The following is a 20,031-nucleotide window of genomic DNA, read 5'->3' on the forward strand; positions in this document are numbered from 1 at the left end:
TGAACCTGTTCTGTACTGTTTGAAGATCTTTCCCTCAAACTCTATTGAATGGATGCTGCAAGGTTACAGCCCCACAGTGTGCGTTTGCGATGCTCATATCGTATACATGAGGCATGCAATTCCATCTCCCTTTAAAGCATATTTTCCTTCAAAGGAAAAAGTTGACCACAAAAAGCTGGAGGAAGCCAAGCAACCATTAAAAAGTCATCTAAAACTCATGCTCGTGCTTGAAGGAACCACATGACCACGGTGAAGAAACCGCTTGGAAGCTACGAGAGGCTTGGATGGGGTATGTGGAGAGGAAGTGTAAAGTTAATGAAGGATGTCACAGCTGTAAAGGAGATGGCGTGACTCGGCCTTGTTCATTTCCACCACCATCGAACAGGCAGAGATATCACAATGAATCTGCTGCCCCTCGATTCATGTACAATCAGCCATGTATCCAAGAGCGTGTTTGGTCACATCAGTGGTTTACCGTGCGGAAAGAGAACAGGTCCCCGTGTTTAGGGTGAACCACATGTGCAGGAGGTATGTGGGATGACTCTTGGCTAGGGGCTGTTTGAGACTGTTTACATGTGGTCTGATACAAGAATGTGATCTTATTATTCACATTTATTGACTGGGGACATGTAGAACTCCAGTTCTCTTCTGTATTTCCAGGGCCATGGTGGTAAAGTGCCAGTTCCCATTAAGGAACTATTCTGAGCACGAGCAGAATGACATTCGTCCTGCAGCAGCAGCAGCTGAGGAGCTCGAACCAGGACCTTCAGCATTGTGAGAAGAGAACTGGCGTCCAGCGACAGAGATCCCTCAGGTATTGATCACGGCTCTGAGAAAATATTCTGGGAATGTGTTCCCAGCTGATGGATCACACTGGGAATTGACCTTTAGCACTATACTTCTTTGACCAGCATAGGATATGAACCAGTTGACCTCAGGTGGATGTGGCACAACCAACCAACCATGGCGTGCAAGCAGACCGTGGAGCTGCAGTGATGCTCCGTGTCAGTCTGGTGCTCTCGTTACCATGGCAGCTGAAGTCTTGCGTTCCCCTGTTCCTCCGGGCTGTAGTGGGATTAACAGCCCTCTGGCAAAACTGCCGTGTCCTACTCTGAGGCTGTGAGCAAGCAGATGTGTTTGGTGCGTAGGTCTGTCAGTGTCGGTCGAAAATACATCTTTGTGGTTACAGCAGCACGTTATGCATGTTCCTGTTGATTGACAACACTGTTTAAAAGGCTGGGGCTCATTAAAGGCTGAGGTGAGGTTCTGTGGTCTTGTCGTTCTGTTGCCGTCGTTATCGGTCTGTGTCCCTGAGGTTTGTGCGCTGATGCAACGCTCGGCTTTTTCCCTTTGCTTGTAAAAGGAGGGTGTGATTTGAAGACATCCATACACACTCAATTTGATTGACAAGCTCCGTACCGTTCAAAGCTTGTATCTCAGAAAAGCTCTGTCTCCCTCAGAAAGCATAACTGCATCGGGAGTAATGTGCTGTATTTAAAACAGACAGACTGCTCTGTTGGCTAAAATAGGAAGGCAATCTTAACAGAAAAAAAAAGTAATTGCCTTATCTGGCTTGTTTAGTTTCCCTTTTCTTTTACTTAAAAACAAAAAAAAATCCCTCCAGAATCCATGCAAATATCTGGCAGACGGTCGCTCCCTTTGGATGGAGGAGGTGGGGGGTTGGCTGTGGGAATGGCGGGGAGGGCAGGGGGGGGCTCTCGCTCGTTTTGGCAGCGCGCTCCGCACTGTTGGCAGGAGTGACCAGAATAAAAACAGCAACCCCAGACATAGGGGGAAAAAAAAAAGTGAAATGATCCATTGAACCAGAAGTCTTCGCCCTTTTCTTAATTACGTAGTGTCCAGTATCTTTTCTACAGTTTTTTTTCTTGCTTTTTTTTTTTTTCCTGAAGACTTGGGGTGAGTGGTAATTAGCTTTGCCGAGGATAAAACCAGCAGATTGAGAGAGGACTGGGGCATTTTGGAGCGAGATGGCGGGCAGAAAGGTTGTATCCCTCCTTCAAGGATTCCTCTTCCTAGCGCTGCATGGACCCTCACTTCAGGGAGGTAGGTCAACATCTTTTCTTGCTTTTTTCGTTAATAAATGTTTTTCCAGGAGTGATCAGCTGTGGCCCGTTGACTCTGTGCTCTGTGGTCAGGTGCCGCGTCTCTGTTCTCGAACGATACTCTCTGCTCTGCTTTGGATCTCGGGTTCAGTTTGTCTGTTTCACATCCATCTACCGGAGGCTCAGCTTTCTGCAGCCAGAGCTTCCCTGACAGAGCAGGACCCCGTGTAACGCAGATTGCCTCGTTACTGTCATTGCATTTAAGTGCCACCTTTCAGACGGTATCACTCTCCGCTTGTTAAACAACCCTTTGAGGTTTGCTTTGGCACATCGACCCACTGAGAACATCGCCGTCGCCGTTCCTAATTGTGTTTCGGCTTGCTGACAGCTTTTGTGGTTATTATAAAATTATTTAAAGCACTTGGCATTTTATTGTCAATATAGGTTTTAGTTTTATGAGGATTTATAGCAATGAGAGTTAATATTAAAGCTGTAGAGCAAGAATATACTCATACATATATTGGTAACACTTTATATTACATTAATAAATGATTGTTAAATAGTTTATAAAACAGTTAGGAACTATTAATAATTCCATTTATAAATGATCAATAAACCTTTATAAGATGTGTTTCATCATTCGTAATAAAGACTTGAAATAAAAATGTTTCGGCTGCTCCCACAACAGTTTTGTTTCAATTAGTTTTTTGCATAAATGATAACTAATAAATAAATGTTACCCATATATTTTCAAAATTATATTATTTAAAATAAAATATTTTGTTTTCTGAAAGTAAAGATCTACATCCTTTTTCTTAATGAATGAGAAAAATATTCAAATGTGTTTCTTGGTAGTTTGATTTTAGAATTATTGGTTTAAAGTAATTAAACTGAAAACATTGATCTCCTTTAAAAGTATCCAGTGTTTTTCTAGAGATCTTTGAATTGCAAAGTGTTTATGATAAAAGTTACACCTGCCAGACTTGTTTTCTTACAGTATAAGGATGCTAAACTGTACAAAGATACCATCTCTAGTTTTTAATCTTGTTTCTCAGTGTTAGAAAAGAAAGGAGAAAGATTTTATTAAATTAATACTTAATGTGTTATTACTTGAATAATTATAATAACAATACATAAATCAATAAATTAAATGTACATATGTATGTATGCATGTGGGAATGCAAATAAAAGCAATATATTCCTAATAAATATGAACCACGATTCCCTTAGTGTGCAGTACATCAAAACTACATCAGCTAATTAGTCAATTGATCATATCCTTCACAATATAAGTGACACAGAAGTTTCAAAAGTAACAACGACTGTGGTGAATAAAAGGATTCCTGCAGAAATGAAGTCACAATAAATTAATGAAATCCACCACTGAGGAGGATGACAGTATTTTCCGAATCCCTTCTCCAATGTGACTCTCTCTCCTCGGTCCGCTGTCGATACAAAAAGCTGTGAAAGCTTCTCTGGCAAACTTTGATGGCGTTCCAACAAATTGCAGCTTTCGAGCTCATTGTCTCTGTGAGTGACTTGTTATAATTAAAGCCATAATTCCTCTAATGTGCTCCTTCCTCCCATCTGCCGCTCGCACAGAATGCAGACGGATTTCGGCCACATTTTGCGGCAGTTACTCAGCAGGTCTTTCATAATGCAGTTTGTCTGGCAACGTTTATTTTTGTAAGATCTGCCATGGGCACAACATCGGTCTCTCACTAAGTCACTGGTGTTCAGTCATTACGGCTCACCTAATTAACACAGCAAACATTTGGCCGGCTACTCTATCTGCACTCAGCCAGATCATGGTTTTAATGTCTCTATTTATAACAAATAAACATAACAATGTAAATGTTTCAATCCATGACATCTCTTATCACCACCTTTCACCGCACTGTGTAATTTTCTCAAATCCCAGATAAGCTGTTATTTTGTATTCATACTGAAGTGAAAAGAAAGCCATCATTCCTGTCATCAGTGCCTCCCATATCTTGATACATCTGTACCTCTCAGAGTTATATGGGAGCAAATCCAGCTTTACAGTCAAAAGTGTTGACAATCAATGTTGTTTTTTTAATACGAGTTAAGAAAATCAAACATAAAAGTGTTAAAACTGGAAACTTCTATCTTGAACAGAACAGTGTGAAAGAGATTTAGTTGTCGTTGCAATTCCTCAGACACAACAGGTCACACTTGCCTCGGGACGCTTGTTTTACTTTGGTATCTTTTCAGGGTTGATTTCTGGAAAGGGAAAGAGTTCTTGTCTTGTGAAAGAGACATGCATTACAGTGTGTGTATATATATATATATATATATATATATAGACACCAGTCATTAAAAACCAAAAAGAATGTTACTCTTACAACAGCATTACATTCAGCAGATTTATAGGCTTATGTACGATAAAAACTTTTTTATTTGGCATAAGAGAAATGTAAAAGAGATTCTGTGATTTTTATCGCGTGGGAGAAGTGTAGAGGACTAATGGTTCTTGTATCCTTGATTCACATAGAGACACGATAAACTTTTAGTGCACTTGTACGGTACACAGTAATGCTGCGTTGAGTCTCCTCTCACTGGGGGTGAATACGCCTTGGCACCTGTCTCTGTGTGATCCATTTTGAAGTTGCTGATCCTTGTCAGAATTATACAGAAGCGTTTCATAGGGAGGCTCAATTATGGGGGTGAAATACAGACCTTCACAAATTGATCTCAGTAAAGAAATGTATCTTAACATTTGAATCATCCCTTGCCCTGTTTGAAGTGCTGTTCTGGGGGGACTTGTTTACCACAACAAAGTGTCCCACATGGCATTTTTGGGATTCCTGTCCTCCTGTGAGAGGGATCCTGCAGGAAGCTCACACAGATAGATTACACCATCCCTGTACATTCAGATCACACAGCTTTCAGGCACAACTGCTTTCGACAGACTGGAAGAACAATTGCTACTCATAGACACTGGAAAACAGTTAATCTGCTTCCACCATAGGAGGCTATATCATCTAGAATTACCCACAATCCCCCGGTGGATAGTTTATTGTAGATTGTATCACATGCAAGGCTGTTTAGTTCATAGATCTGGCTCTTTGCCCCACAGTTAGTGTGTTTTATACTCCTAGCTGCTTTTTGTGCAGCTCGGATTAGCAAGTCTGAAATGAGCAGGGGGCGAAAAAGCAATCAAGTAGTGATTGCACACGGCCCCAGAGACCAGACATATGGAGTAACATGGTTTACAGCTAACAAAGAATACATTTACGGCAAGAGAACGAGCTGCATCTGTGTTATTGTTGGTGGGTTTTTCTCATTCTTCATTCTGTTCTTTTTTTCCTCCTCCTTTGGACGAGAAACACATTGTTTCAACATGAATTGGAAACCATGTATCGCTGGTCCTGGCTCCAAACCTCTCTGAGCATTGTTCATTCTTCACTCCAAATAATGTCTCCCGCAACCTGGCCCCCCTTCGACGTGTCTGTTTCTCACCGGCTCTGACCGAGTCCTGGCATTTTTCTAATCGTGTCAGATAGATTTATTAAGGTATTACAGTGACCACACATTCCGGACAGCTGTTTAACAATGGAATAGTTTGTCCTTTTATAGTAGCAAGAGTGCTTCATTGCAAAATATTTTAATTTGCCAGGGTGGCTACACACTCGGAGGTAGAGCACAATTTAAAAAGTCCTCAGTCCGTCACCTTCAGTCTTCAGGCGCTCTGTGAACTCACTTGAAGGTCTTTAAGAGGTTTTAAAGAGGCCAGGATTATGTGTCTTTCAGAATCAATTTTGCTATGTAGCCACAAGTCTTTTACTCCGGCATTTTTGTCTGTCTTTAAGAAAATCAGACCTAAACTAATGAGAGCTGATGCCGTCTTTTTAAATTCATCCCTGAACTGCAGATGACTTTGATACTTTCCCTTGCAAACCACAAAGACTCTCTCTCTCTTCAGACCTCAGCATTAGCCAGGTCTTGCCTACTCAGATTCCCCCTGACATTCATGTATCATAACTCAATGCACTCCTCAGTTTCTCTGTGTTGCTGCTGTTGTCTCTGCGCACAGAGAGCTTGTTTAATCTTCTCTATAGCAGCGGTTAACGGTTTGTTAACCCAGGTGATTTTTGGGCTTTTGTTTCTCTCTCAGTGCTGCAGAGAAAATTAAACGGTTGGTTCCAGACATATTTCTAACACACCTTTGCCTCTGTGTCTGTTGGTTTTCATTCCAGCTGAAATCTTAGTTACTTAATTGAAACCTCACTGTAACTAGGCTCATAAAACACACACCAAAAATAAAGATCTCATTAGACCTTTTAAGTTGTAGTTCAGCTCCCAAAACATAGTGATTTCAAGTTACTATAAAATTGTACATGTAGCTTAATATCTCCATTGTCTCATTTTCCTTTAGGGTTTCGGTGAAATAAGTGAGAAGTCTGTGGTAGGGCCAGGGTGTACAAATACTGCTTAAAAAACTCACAATGTAGTCATCTGTGTTGGAGAGAGAGGCAACCACCCCCAGCCCCCTTCTTGTGCGATACCGAGGGGTATTTCTCCACCATATGGGTGTCCCAGAGAACTATAGGATGTCGATATCGTGCCACATCCTCTTTGATCTCAAGCCTGGCTTCTCAGAAGTTCACGATCGGCCCCATGTGCTCTTGGGCATTGCATATCTGGAGGCGCGCCGTGAAGCAGATTTCCAATTTCACTTGAAAGCATCGGCCATCTCATTTTTATTGTTTCTTTTTATTCCTTCCTCTGCAAACTGAGTAGGTAGCGAGGTCCCGTGCGAGAGGAGGAATTCACTTTTAGACCTGCCCCGCTCCAGTGTGTGAATAAAACATCTTCTTTGGTTTAGTGCAGATGTTTCGCATTTGCATGTCGTGTAAACAGTCAAGTGCCAGATTCATAGGCATTAAAAATCAACACTCTTGATGAAAAGTCACTTAACAGCCCTAGTTTGTGATTTGCAAACACACACACACACACACTGCTAGAGCTGGGGTTGTCTGGTTCACCTGAATAGCTTTATGGGAAGAAACAACAATATCAATTGATTTTAAAGACTGGTGCTTAGACTTGGCAATAGTAACTGTCTAGCTAAGGTTTGTATAAATAGATGCATGGAGAGGAAAATGTCCCGATGCTGAAAAGGCTCAGATGTTCACATTTAGGGCTTGGGCTGCATCTGTTCCACTTTTCATCTTTCGCCTTAATTCAGCTCGATTTCTTTTTTTTTTAATGGCTTATGCTTTTTAATACAATGCTTATGTTCGGCAAGGGTCCCTATCGCTAAGTTACTGTGATTAATATGAAAAATGTTTAAAGAAATGTATACGGTTAGAGATCACATAATCATGATCTCTTCCAGTTTTCCATATTCCTTTTTATTGTGTGCAAAGTGGATTTTATTTATGTATTTATGTTGTATAATTATAATTTATAATGCCAGGTACAGAGGTTGCAGACCAGGTACAACCTTTATTTTTAAGTCCAAAAGCTGTGAGTAGGGATAATAAAACCATGAACACCAGGGAACTGGCTATAGGTTCGTGGTTTATAACTTAGGCGTTTCATTATTGTACTATTTTTGCACCCTTAATTGTTTCATTCCTGTGTGTATTAAGGGCTTTCCAGGTGCATTTTGCAACCTGTTCTGTAAAAGGGAATACAATGTCACGAGTCAAGTACCTATCAAGTAAAATAATTGTATTTTAGAACTTAATACAGCACTTTATATTTTTCTGTTGTTGTTGCTCATTAAACAAATCTGTTGTAGTCTAGACATAACATGTACAGCAGAGTGGAATCTGGTTCAGAGCAGCAGTTTATGCTGGATTGTAAACTGGAATAAAGACAGCATTGTGATTGAGCTATTCATAATAAAAAAACAGATAAGACTAAAATAACACGCCTTCATTGATCAAAGTCATAATTTAACGACCAAAAAAACAACATTTCAAGACGCAGTGTGATGTAAGGTTTTCCCAGAGAAATCCCAATTCTTCACAAGGAATTTCATCCATTAATTACTTTGTCAAATTACTTTCTGCTGGCTGCGGTTGAAGGCCTGTGAAGTCATCCCAGCTCGGATGGCACACCTGTAACGTTAGCCAGAGTTATGACAAATTACATTGTGTTCTGGGGGATTCCCAGACTGATTATCTGCAGTTCAAGCACTGGCATAGTCAGTCAGTCTGGGACAGTGTGTTCGAGCCAATCTAACATCTCTCCAAACTCTTTAATGCCTGCCCTTTCAGTGTGGTTTGTTATTTTTCTATGAAAGTTGGTAGATCTAAATGGTTTGTTGTCTGTGTGTCTGTCTGTCAACTCACAATCAAATATTGCAATGTGAGAGGCCAAGTTGGCCAAGTTGTTTGTCTTGTCTTAAGGTTTTTGTGGCAATAAAGCTAAACAAACAAACGGATTGCTGTCACTTTAACAGTAGGTGTGTCTATTGATGCAGAAGTTGTAACACTAAGGTTATGAGCATTAAATATACCAGCACAATGAACTCCATTCCACAATATCTCTAAATTACTTTATTGACCAACATGAAGCTTGTAAAACATGTGATCACCGGCACAAGCTCAATTGTCACTCCCTGGCACTGCCATCGCCGGCCCTCGTCCCGTGATGAATTAGGGCAGAGAGATGAGCGATGTTTGCGGAGATGAAAGCACGGCGTCTCCTTAGAAGCTGCACGCCTCCTGCTCCCGCTGTGGTCGGCCCAGCCAAGAGGGAGCAGCAGGAATGGAGTCTGGTTTGCGCAGTATGAATTTATTGCTCGATTTATTAATTTCAGTGAGGAAGCCATTAACAAATTTGTTAGGCCGATCTGAAATATCTCTGGCAGCCGGACAGATCCAGTTGCAAGCGGAACAAGGAGACAGCGTTGCCAGGGAAATTATCTGTTGAAACCCATAAACTTCACATGTTCGAATGCACCGGGTGTCAGGTGTTTGGGATCTCTGCGGCGTATGTTGAGTGCCGTGGCGGTTCTTACGATACAGAGCAGAAGACAATAAAAAAAAAGTTTTTCCCAACACCTCCATTCCGTCTATTTGTCTATTTCAAGCACACAGTTATCAAGCTGTGAAACAATTAATGAGTAATAAGATCTTTTAATTTACACAAAAGTTATTCTGCCTTGTTTCATATTCACCTTTTGTGGTTGTTCGTTTTCGTTTTACTACTACCTTTTACTACTTTATTTCTTGATTTTCTTCACTCGTGACTTGAGTGTTCTTCTGGGATAAGTGGTCAAGCATGGCAGCCGGGCACTGGTGCCAAAATGAAATCTGTTTTTCGTTGTTGTCCCAGACGAGCATGTGCCAAAGATTAGGCAAGGGATTACGTTCGCTGTACACCAGGCAAGTAGATCCAGCCAATCTGATCGGCAGTCAGTGCAAAGGAAGGATGACGATGCCAGTTAGGACTCTTATTGAATCTCGTTGAATTGAATTGAATTGATTCTCTCGTCAGCGATGTCATGAATGGACAATTATTATCTGGCTCTGTTGTGCAGTTTCTGCTCTGATGTCTCTGGTCAGCAATGAGCAAACTTTGTAAAACCCATCCAAGAAAGATAATGACATGGAGGAGGTTTATAAATCTTTACTGCCATGAAAGTTAACATCTGTAGACCCTCGACAGTACCGCGTTCTGACTAGCAATGTTTTTGGAAGAGAAATAGTAACTGCAATCAAGTAATTCCTGAACTATTTTTCTTGCTGACCGCTACTTCCTCAGGTCCATGAGGTGTCAGAAGGTGCATATATCTACGATTACCCGTAGAAATATACCCTTCCTCGTGTTTGTGCTATTTGAATATGTATTAATGGTATCAATGAACTCTGAATGAGGAAATTTATAAGCTGAGCAACAGCTTTAAAGATTGGTCCTCAACAAGCACCTCTGAAGATCAGTAGGGAAAGACCTCCCAAGCAAAACACTATCAACCCCACTTATCAGTCAGCCTGCACTGTCAACACACAATAAAACTACAGACTCACAAACGCAAGGTCCGTTCCAAAGTCTATCCACTCAGCAGAGACGGAAAGCAGAGCAGAGTTTATGAACAGACTCCAGGTCTTCAGGAGCGCGGTTAAGGGCCGGTGCCTCAGGATGACTAGACAGTCCAGTCATTGGACAAACCCAAACTCTTGCCTAACCCTGCAGGGAAGGAGAGCGAAAATCAATTGCTCTCTGCTGTTATGTCCACGGATATCAACACAGCACTCAAGGCATCAATCAACCTATGTATGCTGGGTATGTTTAAAGGATGTTTTGAATTATTGCATATTTATTTTGAGAAAAGGCAGTGTACTGCCGACGTGAAGCTGAATACTGGAGCTGTGTGATCCAGATCACGTTTTTGTAATTTTTTTTGTTATTTGGTTGATGTAATATACATCTTTCACATTTGTAGCGTAATTCATCATTCTGTCAGCTTCTATAACAATAATAACATTGCAATTTCTTTACTAATTGCAAAATTCATTCTAATTAATTTTCTCTGGCTACAGTTGTTGCAGTCGAGTACTATATTCCATAGTGCTCAAGAAGCAGTTTTTAAAAGCAATCACAATATGTGTTACTGCAGGTTAGTGCCTCGTGCTGTCCTTTCATTTGGAAATCCTCCTAATTCCCAGAAAGTCTAGAAAGTCTATTTCCACCTCAGAGACTCCCCTCTCACCTCCTCCGATCCGATATCCCCGTCACCAGCGAGCTTCTACATTTTCACTACAGCGTTGGGGTTTCGTGGCCTGCTTCGGTTGTTCGGTTTATTCAGTACTGTCTCACCAGCCGGGAAAGGAAAGAACGCAAGGCCGTTCCAATCGTGGAGGATCACACATCTCCACTCACATCTCCCTTTGATTCGCTTAATCCAAGTTGATTGGTGGAGTTTTCTTAGTTCCTTTCAGACGTGGAAAAGACAGCGAAGCAAAACCTAAACCTGAGAGCGTTCCTAGTATGAGTTTTTTTCTGTTGAAACTGTTTCCATGTGTTACACAGAATAGTTTGTGTGGCCCTCACAGGAAAAAAGGCTCAGAAGATTAATTCAGAGACCTTTTCGGGGATCAGGCAGGCGTGCTTGTGTAAGAAAGACAGGTGATCAAAACATGGGCCGCAAGGATAAGCAGACATGTTTGTGAACAGAGCCTGTCCTGTTACGGGGCAGGTGGTATTTCACAGAGTCTTGCTCTAACAGGAATGTTTCAGTCTTGCCTTTTTTCCCTTCTTTTTATCTCCCGAAGCCAGAGACTCGGTGGAAATCCAAATGCTAACGTTTCTCCTTCTGCCAAGAGCTTCAACAGCTCAGATAAACGCTGCCCAGATGAGAACAGAATCCAAACTCCACCTTTTCTTCCAAACAGCAAGGGCTGTGTCTCGTGTTTATTTGACTTTGCATACTTGACATTTATGTCTTCTGCCCAGCAGATGTGGGCCGAGGATCTGATGAGAGATAGGAAGCTGCCTGGGGAGGGAGGGGTCGTGGCATTGCCTCCCAAATGTATCAGTCTCTTACCTCAGCTGACACACTTTAAACTGTGCAAATATATAATGTCTATCACTGTGAAAACTGGCCTGACGTAAGATATGCCAGGGGCCACATTTCTGGACCCTGAGAGCTTTCTATGGCAGCAAATGCGACGCTTGTTTAAGGGGAATTATTTAACCAGGTTACTAGGATACAAGATATAAGACTCTGCTGAACCCAGCGTTCAAGACACTGTCTCGCTATCACTAACTAACACGAGACACTGTCTCGGTTAGACATTGACCATCCAAAAGGGGTTGCCATCAGAAAACACAGATAGCTCTTTGTCCAGATACATGACTAATAAAATAAATGGTTTCTGAAGGGGCCTTCTGAAATGCTGGCAGTCTCACCACACGGCCGGAAGGAGATCTGTCCTCCAGAGACACTTACAGGAAGGTGCGAAATTCCTGAGCTGTGCCACGACACCATATTCGACACTAGGGTGAAATCTTCATTGTGGGATTTCTTTGAGGGTGATAGAACATATATTCTTATGTTGTCTGTTCTCTCTCACTGAGCTTAATTTAGCACTGTTTGCTGTTGGATATATAGCATTGTCGTCATGTGACACAATGAGAATAATACTCCTGCGATCAATCTGTCTTCCCACCGGGTCTGGGGTTTAAGCACAGCAGGCGTGGATCATAATAATCTGCAGCTGAGAAATTGACCAAAGGGAAGAACAGGGACCCAGGGAAGAAAACAGAGAACATGTAATAATATTCATAATCACAATCATGATATGCTTAGCACCAAAATAAAATAATGTTTTACACATAAACAGATTAAAATGAAATTATACGGTCAACATAATTCATCTGTCAAAAGCTCTTACTCTCCAAACAGCTAACAAACAGCCATTGTGTGTGTGTGTGTGTGTCTGACCATGTGTTCATAAAGCATCACTATTGTGTCGACCGCCGCCTCCGTGGCAGTGAAAGTGTCTTTGGATCGGAGGGAGGAAAGAACGGGTGGTATTTCTTCCAATAGCCCTGTCGAGTAGCAGACAGGAAATACTCGCTTTGATTCTGGGCTGTGCCGCTGCTTTACTGAGAGAAGCAGAACAATCGTACCATCCTGTGTCTGCTTTCTCAGCTGCAACACTGGCGGCACCAGCAGTATCTTATTCAGCTACTAGTGCCCGGTTCAGACGAGTCCCTCTCCACAAAATGGGGGAGGTGAGGGGATGTCTTCGGTGGATCAGGTCAATAGCAATCTGGCCATGGAAAAGTGCTTCAGAATTTATGAATTTATGGATAGGATTAGAATAACCTGTGTGCTTAGGCTTCTTTTAGGTTCAGGGTAGCTTGTAGTTTCACGCATCGCTTCAGGTTGAGCATGGCCTTTGGTTTTGGCGAGGGTTTTGTTTGTACGGTTATTGTGGCAGGTGTGTTATTGGTGTTGTGCAGTGGTGCTGCAATTTGCCGCAAGAAAGTACCTTTGTAAGGTCAGTGCATTTTCATTCTATCATGGTGACCAAACATGCTTTATTCTGACGTCTTGTGTCGGCTTTCTGTGAAGTGAGGGATTTTGCTGCATTTAAGGATCCTGAGATATTCAGAACTCCCTTTGTCGTCAGAATGAGAAACCGTTTCAAACATCCCTGCTGAAGATGTGTTGGTGTTAATTTGTTAAACACATTGAGGTCACATGTTATTGAACAATCTGACCTCTACAAACTACACGGCTTATAAGATATTCACCTGCCATTCGACTGACTTTTTCAGATCTTGACATTATATTTTATTAATGTAATCATTGAGATGCTTATCTCCAATTTAGCACCAGTGTGGAGAGATTAAACCAATCTTTGTAATTAAACAAGAGCCACTGTCAAGACTAAAGACTAGAAGACTAGAAATTTTCCTCATTAAAAATCCTGCCGTAAAGTACTAAGCTGTCATTTACAATTAGTGGGTGGATCAAAGTCTTGACCAGGAATCATGTATCCATATTCTCGTTCAGTCGTCACTGTCCTGTTTCTCATTTCCCAGTTTCTTGTGTACATTCACAAACAATCTCCCGCAAAGCAAGCTCTCCAAAGAAATAGAGCATCATACTCCCCTTACATGTTACTACAGCTGTTTAAGTGCAACTATAACTCTCAGTGCTTAGGTTTATTATTATTGCTAACATCCATGAACTCATAACATAGAAATTATGATGCATGAAGTCATAGTGCACAGAAAAGCCAACACATTTGGTGTATTTTTGCTCTAGTGTTTCTTCTGGAAGGGTTCAAAGATGCCACACCATTCCAGGGGTTCCAGTACGTCCAAGGAGATCGACTTATATAAAATGTTAAATAGGTAACAACACATGGCAGGTATGCTACTGCTTGCTCTTTGGGTTGAGATATTCCATGGCTGTTGACTTCCCCAGATGCATCAACCAGGAAATCTGTAGGTAAATCGAATCGGCAGCGCTTCCACCTTGACACCTAATCCTGTTATAAGCGACCGTTCATGTTCACCCTGGGGCATGTCATGTTCCTGTTGCTCTGCCATGCTACATAAGCCGTCCTCCCACACAGACTTAATTTTTCTCTAATCCCTTTAGCACATTTAACTTCTCTCGGGTTGGGACTCTGGTTTCAGCCACATGTTCTTGCTTATTTCCCCGCTGAGTGCCCTTGACAGCTTACTTACGAAACTCTGTGCATCCCAGCTGCGGGCGGCCCTGGGTCTCGCTGCCCTGGATAGCGGAAAGGATGTTGTCTTTGAACCATATTGCAATCCTAGTCTGGGGGAAAGAACGGACATCTTCCCCGATGTTTGGAAACAAACGTAAACAGGGGTCAGCATAAGGTTTAGATGAATTGGCCCTGTTTCGCTTATGAAGCCCATTCATTTCCGTCACCATTACGGTTAGCGCTGCTTTGACATAAAGCAGGTTGCTCTCTTACACATGTTTTAATAATCAGTTTGCTCGTTCACCACTGGGGACTTACTGGCAGAATCTCAGCAACCCTGGTAGAGAGAGATTAAGGTTATTGCACTTTGTGATTTTACGGTTGTTTTTTTATGAGCAGAATCCTTAACCGCACTTAACTGCAGAAATCTACATGTAATTGAGCTGCACTGGACAGAATTAATGTCATCTGTTACTGAGATGGAATGGGGGGGGGATCCAAAAGCATTAGATAGTCCACAGTTCAGATAAATGTTTCAATAAAAGTGTATGCAGCTGAAGAGTGCTGGTCGGAGGCGTATTGTGTATAACAGGACGGTACCTCCCAAGAGAATCATTCCCACATAAATCCACACTCTCGGACCGTGCCGTATTTGTCATTGCAAACCACCTCCCTCTGTCCAGCAACACGCATAGACCGCCTGCCTCCTACACCATGGAGACCAGACTGACTTTGCCGCATCCTGTCATCTATGCTTTGTTCTGTTTCAGGAGTCTACCTGCCTGCTGGAGTGGGTGGTGGTGGTACCGGTGCCGGAGTTGGAGGCCCCTACCAAGGTAAGACCCCCAGACTGTGGTCCTTCTGGATTTCCTAACTCCATTGGAAAGATCTCTCAATATCCGCCCCTTCCTCGCATTGTCCCACCCGAAAGGCTTTCAATTCTATTGTCGTTGTTGTTGTTGTTGTTGTTGTTCCAATTTACTCATGAATACAAAGTATTCTGTGGCAGCTTATTAACTCCATTGTTCAGTGCTCTGTCCAAGGTTTCAGCTCCTGGTATCAGAGACTGTGTTTTGCTCACGGACCGGCCATTAACAGGGCTGTTTTTATCCCAACAGGGGGTGTCATCCCAGGATACAAGCCAGCTAAAGCTGGAGGTGAGTATTGAGCATTCATTTCCCTGTCCCTGTCATTTATTTAATTTTCACTCTTTAGATGCCTTCATAATCTTTTTATTCCTTAATATTACATGCACAAATCCCCCATTGAATCTGAGCAACTGATTGTAACCAAAATAATGCAGAATTTGAATGTGATCATAAAAAAAGGCTAAATACTTTTGATTCTAAAAAAAACCCAAATTAAATGGAAATAAAAATCAACATAATAATAATAATAATGTGCCCTCACTGACTGACTGACCTTCTGTCTGCAGGGGGCTATGGTGGCCAGGCAGGTGTAGGAGTCGGGGGTCTGGGAGCTGGAGGAGCAGGTAAACACACATTGCTCTTCATTTATCAGCCATGTCACTGTCTGAAAATCATTCATGAAGCCCCTTAGACAGGATTAACTGTCCTTTAATTTGCCACAAAGAACATCCTGATGATGCTGAATACTCAGGGATCCGCTATATAGCCTGTCTTCCCTTCTGGTAGAGGACTCTCGATTTCACAGTCAAACCCCACTGAAGAAAGTGTCCTAACGTTTGAAAAGCCAGCGTTTGAAAGCAAGGACAGATCTTTGTTCGCTCACACCACCATCTTTGTTATAAATGTAATGTAGGCATGCACTTCCTTTGTGTAACATGTTCTCGTCTGTTTTGTTGCAGTAGGAGGTGTCGGGAAACCCCAGAAACCTGCAGGTAGGTCCTTCTCTCTTCGGCCTTTCTCCTCACCTCCCTCAGTATCTGAAGACATGAGACACAGGCACCAAGAGAGAGGTGTTTGGATGAGGCACTTTATAGACATTCAACAGCTGTACTGTAGACACCTCTCAACTACATCATTGTCTTCTTTTTATTTGTTATACTCAAACTCTGCACCCAGAACAATTTATGCTACATGAAGATGTTAGGGACTTGTGGGGTTTGGAAAAAACACCAGATCTTAGTGTCCATTGAAGACTGGACTTCAGATTGTGTCTTCAGTATCAATGTGCCTCCCAGCCTCGCGCTGAAGGGTCTACAGCTATATTATGGGATTTAAAACTAGATGCCTCAATAGTGGTATATTTGGTATATTTGGACAGGGCAGTTATCTGAGGGCAACCCCCTAGTCTGCCTTTCGAATTCTCCTAGTCCGGTGGTTGTTTTCCTAGTTGCTGGGTAGTGGGACTTGGCTCAAATCCAGGACATCCTGTTTGGGTTTGAACCTGCAGAAAAGGGAGACCCGATCATTTCACTCCGGCCCCCTTATCTCGGCAATGACGGTCTCAGTGGGCACCCACTTCAACACCCTCTGAACAATGGTCCCGCGCCGCCTGATGAGTGTTATTCTAACAGCGGACCATACAATGACTGGAAACCTCGGCTTGCACGTTCTCCTTGGGTCTCGGGCCAAAGCTGTACTGTAAACATTGTTTTATGGCCTTTCTATGCATGTAGAATCAGTACATTAAAACGCCTGGGCCATTATGTCATTTCCTACACCAGTGCCGATTTGATAAGGGCCACGGTTAAGTGTTTGGGGAGATAAGGAAAGCAATAAAGGCAGCTCTTCCAGATAACATTCGGGGTTATTTACATTTACTTTTTTTCTTCTCCTAATTACATTTTATTATTGTATTTAATCAGTCATCGAGTTTAAGAAAGCAATTTAGGAGTATGGGGGCAAGGCTGTCTGAAGTCAGATACTCAATCTGCGTTGATTTTGGCTCGGGACGGTGAAGTGCATTGTGGTTCCCGAGAGCGATGCCCAGTTTCTCTAACCGCTGGATTTGGCTGTTGGAGTTTATTTAGGGAACTGAAGGCATTTTTAAGCCGGACCCAGACTGTCATGTCTGAGAGCTTCCAGTCTACAGAGGGATTGTGGTTTGTGTGAGACAATCGGCAGAATTATTTTGATCAGAATCAGGTTTTTTGTGTCTAAACTGTTTTATATCGTTCAGAGCTCCACCAACAGAAATAAACATCCATAGGGCTCAGATGTCCAAACTGAGCTTGTGGTGTCGGCCTTGGTCTAGCTTAGCCAAGGGATGATGGTTGACCTTGTTCTTCTCAATCTCTTGGAATCCATACCTGTATCATAGGGAGATCATTTGAGTCTAATCTGGGAGTGAGAGGCAAAAATTAAAGCTCATTTGATGTGGAGTATCTAAAACATTTTCCTGCTACAAAAAGTTGAATTATATACAATTATCTTTAGGTGTATTTTTGCCTTGGCTTTGGTGTATCCTGATCATTTGAATTAATGTTTAGGAATTTGCATGTTTGTGTTGTGTCCCTTTTGCATGGGTAAAACAAATTTAGGATTTCCATATACATTTTATAGCCGAAATCTACACACCTGCCAGCCCCCATTGCAGTTCTACACTGATGCAAGTTGGGCAATATATTCATATAAACAAGACAAAATCAGAAACAGAAATGCATGTAATTGGGATTAGGCATTATGAGCTCATTACCCTTCAAAATTAAAACATGTAAAAAAAATCTAATAAAATAAATTGAGCCCCAGAGGCCAGTGTTTGAAATTCCTCCGTCTTTAAAATGAATACTTCATACCAAACAAATACAAAGACGCTTTGTCTTTTGACCACATCATTGAAAAACAGAAACACTGCTATATAAACGTTACGACATCAGCCTCGAAAAGATTTTGCTTCTGCAACGTCCACCTTGCAGATCAAATTAGTGGCTGATTATAAGCAGCTGTGAAGGTGAAGCGTGGTTTTGGCTCCCGGCAAACCCGGTAAACACTCACTGTACTGGTGAACCGTTTCTTTGCTGCTGCAATGCTTCATTGCAATAAAGATGATACCACTCAGAATATCGCCAGCTGTTGAAAATGCTTAAAGGCAAAGTAGCTGTTCTGGTTCTCTGCCAAAATGCATAAATGGAAAAGGTTATTTTCTTATTATTTATTTACAGAAAAGTTGTCTCTGTTCTTTAAGGCATGGATGAGGCTTCTGGGAAACGAGAACAGTTGACCTCTTACCAGTTCTTAATTGGTTCCTGATGTTTTGTGAGAAAAGGATGAAAAAAACAAAGCAATGGAGTTGCTAGAATGTGACACATCGCCCCAAGAAACGGCAGATAGACGCCGGTGAGGACGACCGCCTGATTCCAGGGATTAATTTCCCAGGAGTCTGCAGTTATCAGATATGACAGACCAAGGTCTCACATTCTGCATATAAAATTGGCTCCATTGTGGCTCAGGGCACTTTGTACGTGGCTGATGAGACGCCACAGGTTCTGGATTGTGATGCTTCTGCTGCTTGATGCTTTAAATCCAACCGAATATTAAGAAGCTATTATGCACAAGAAAAAAATACTGGAATAATGAGGAGTTCACATTAAGCCTAGTCTTTCATGAGGATTAGGGTTGCTTTTCTAAGTGAACTCAATCAGCTGTGGGTTTCTATGAGCTTGACATTTCGCTGTTTATTAGGGTTGGGGTTCAGGCTTTCAAATGGGGCAGGTACCCTCCTGAGAAAATGCCATGGGATACAGAGAAATAGGCTTTCTTGGCAATACGAAGCTCTTAATGGTTCAGCATTCAGATTCAAAATGTGATTTAGTAGCAGAGCTAAATGATATCAAGACACATTTTAATACAGCAGTGGTTCGTAGACAAACTGCCGGCAGACGTTGTGATCCGATTGTGGCAGAAGAAGAGAGTTTATTCTCCAACTCCCCTCTCCTCTCACACACACACACTCACACACAAACACAAACACACGGGTCTGTTGATTAGCTCTAATGTGTAATTTCACAATGGGCTCTTTCTTCACTTCATTCCAAGAGAGTTGCTGTCGTGCATGATTGTTTTCAACAAGATTGTTACTCCTCCGCAAGATGCATAAGTCTGTGCCAGTTTTTTCTGGTGTGTGTGTGTATGTGGGGGGGGGTTAGCATTTGAGTGCATGAACGGAATAATTATATTTAATTAAGATAATGTATATGTATATTTGACTCTGACTCTCTCATGGTAGTATCATTTCTCAGCTCCGCTTTGCCAGGACTGACAAACACTGTGCATGTGTGCGCCATATGGGCTCTGTTCTGCTGATCACCAGCCGCATATTCGGCTGACCTCGGCTCTCTTATTGAAATTTTCGGCACATGATTTGTGCCATAGCTTTGCTCAACACACAATAAATAATCGCAGTAAACGAGCAGGTATTTGAGCCCCATCTCTCTGCCAGAGTAAAGTAAACTCTTATAAATGCGAGAAGCTTCCAGGAACGGCACGGAAAGCCGTGAGTGAAAGATCAGTGCCGGGTTGTCCTGGAATTTCTTTGGCCCATGATGAAAAAAAACACTGAGCCGAGGGGGAGTCGCTTATCTCTCTCCTATTAAGGATAAGAAAATTGTGGTTTTCAATTTGTTTTCTATGATATGTGAAAGGGGAAATACAGATGTCTTAGACAGGGGAATAAACTCACTAATCTCTCCTATTAAGGAGTTCAGGACAACAGAGTTTAATTTTAAAATGAGATTACTGAGAGAGGAGATTAAGGTCTCGTATACCGTATATAAATTCCCAATTTGAGCTGTACATGCGGCCCACCTTCGCTGTAAGACTGTATATGGAGATTAATTGTGTCCCAAGCTGCCAAAGAGTGTTTATAACTTAATT

General features: G+C 42.0%; 1 protein-coding gene across 7 annotated transcripts in view; it reads left to right on the top strand.

Moving 5' to 3' along the window:
- Positions 1 to 1,748: 1,748 nt before the first annotated feature.
- elna (elastin a) overlaps positions 1,749 to 20,031 on the top strand; it is a 46,902-nt gene continuing 28,619 nt past the window's right edge. For all 7 annotated transcript variants that reach the window (XM_066695361.1, XM_066695364.1, XM_066695362.1 and 4 more), the window contains exons 1-5: positions 1,749 to 2,064; positions 15,004 to 15,069; positions 15,352 to 15,390; positions 15,669 to 15,725; positions 16,062 to 16,094. In XM_066695361.1, coding sequence (XP_066551458.1) covers positions 1,989 to 2,064; positions 15,004 to 15,069; positions 15,352 to 15,390; positions 15,669 to 15,725; positions 16,062 to 16,094 — 271 coding nt within the window. In that variant the 5' untranslated portion in view covers positions 1,749 to 1,988. The remainder of the gene's footprint in view (positions 2,065 to 15,003; positions 15,070 to 15,351; positions 15,391 to 15,668; positions 15,726 to 16,061; positions 16,095 to 20,031) is intronic.

Source organism: Amia ocellicauda, chromosome 22 (assembly GCF_036373705.1).
Source record: "Amia ocellicauda isolate fAmiCal2 chromosome 22, fAmiCal2.hap1, whole genome shotgun sequence".
NCBI classification, from domain to species: Eukaryota; Metazoa; Chordata; class Actinopteri; order Amiiformes; family Amiidae; genus Amia; species Amia ocellicauda.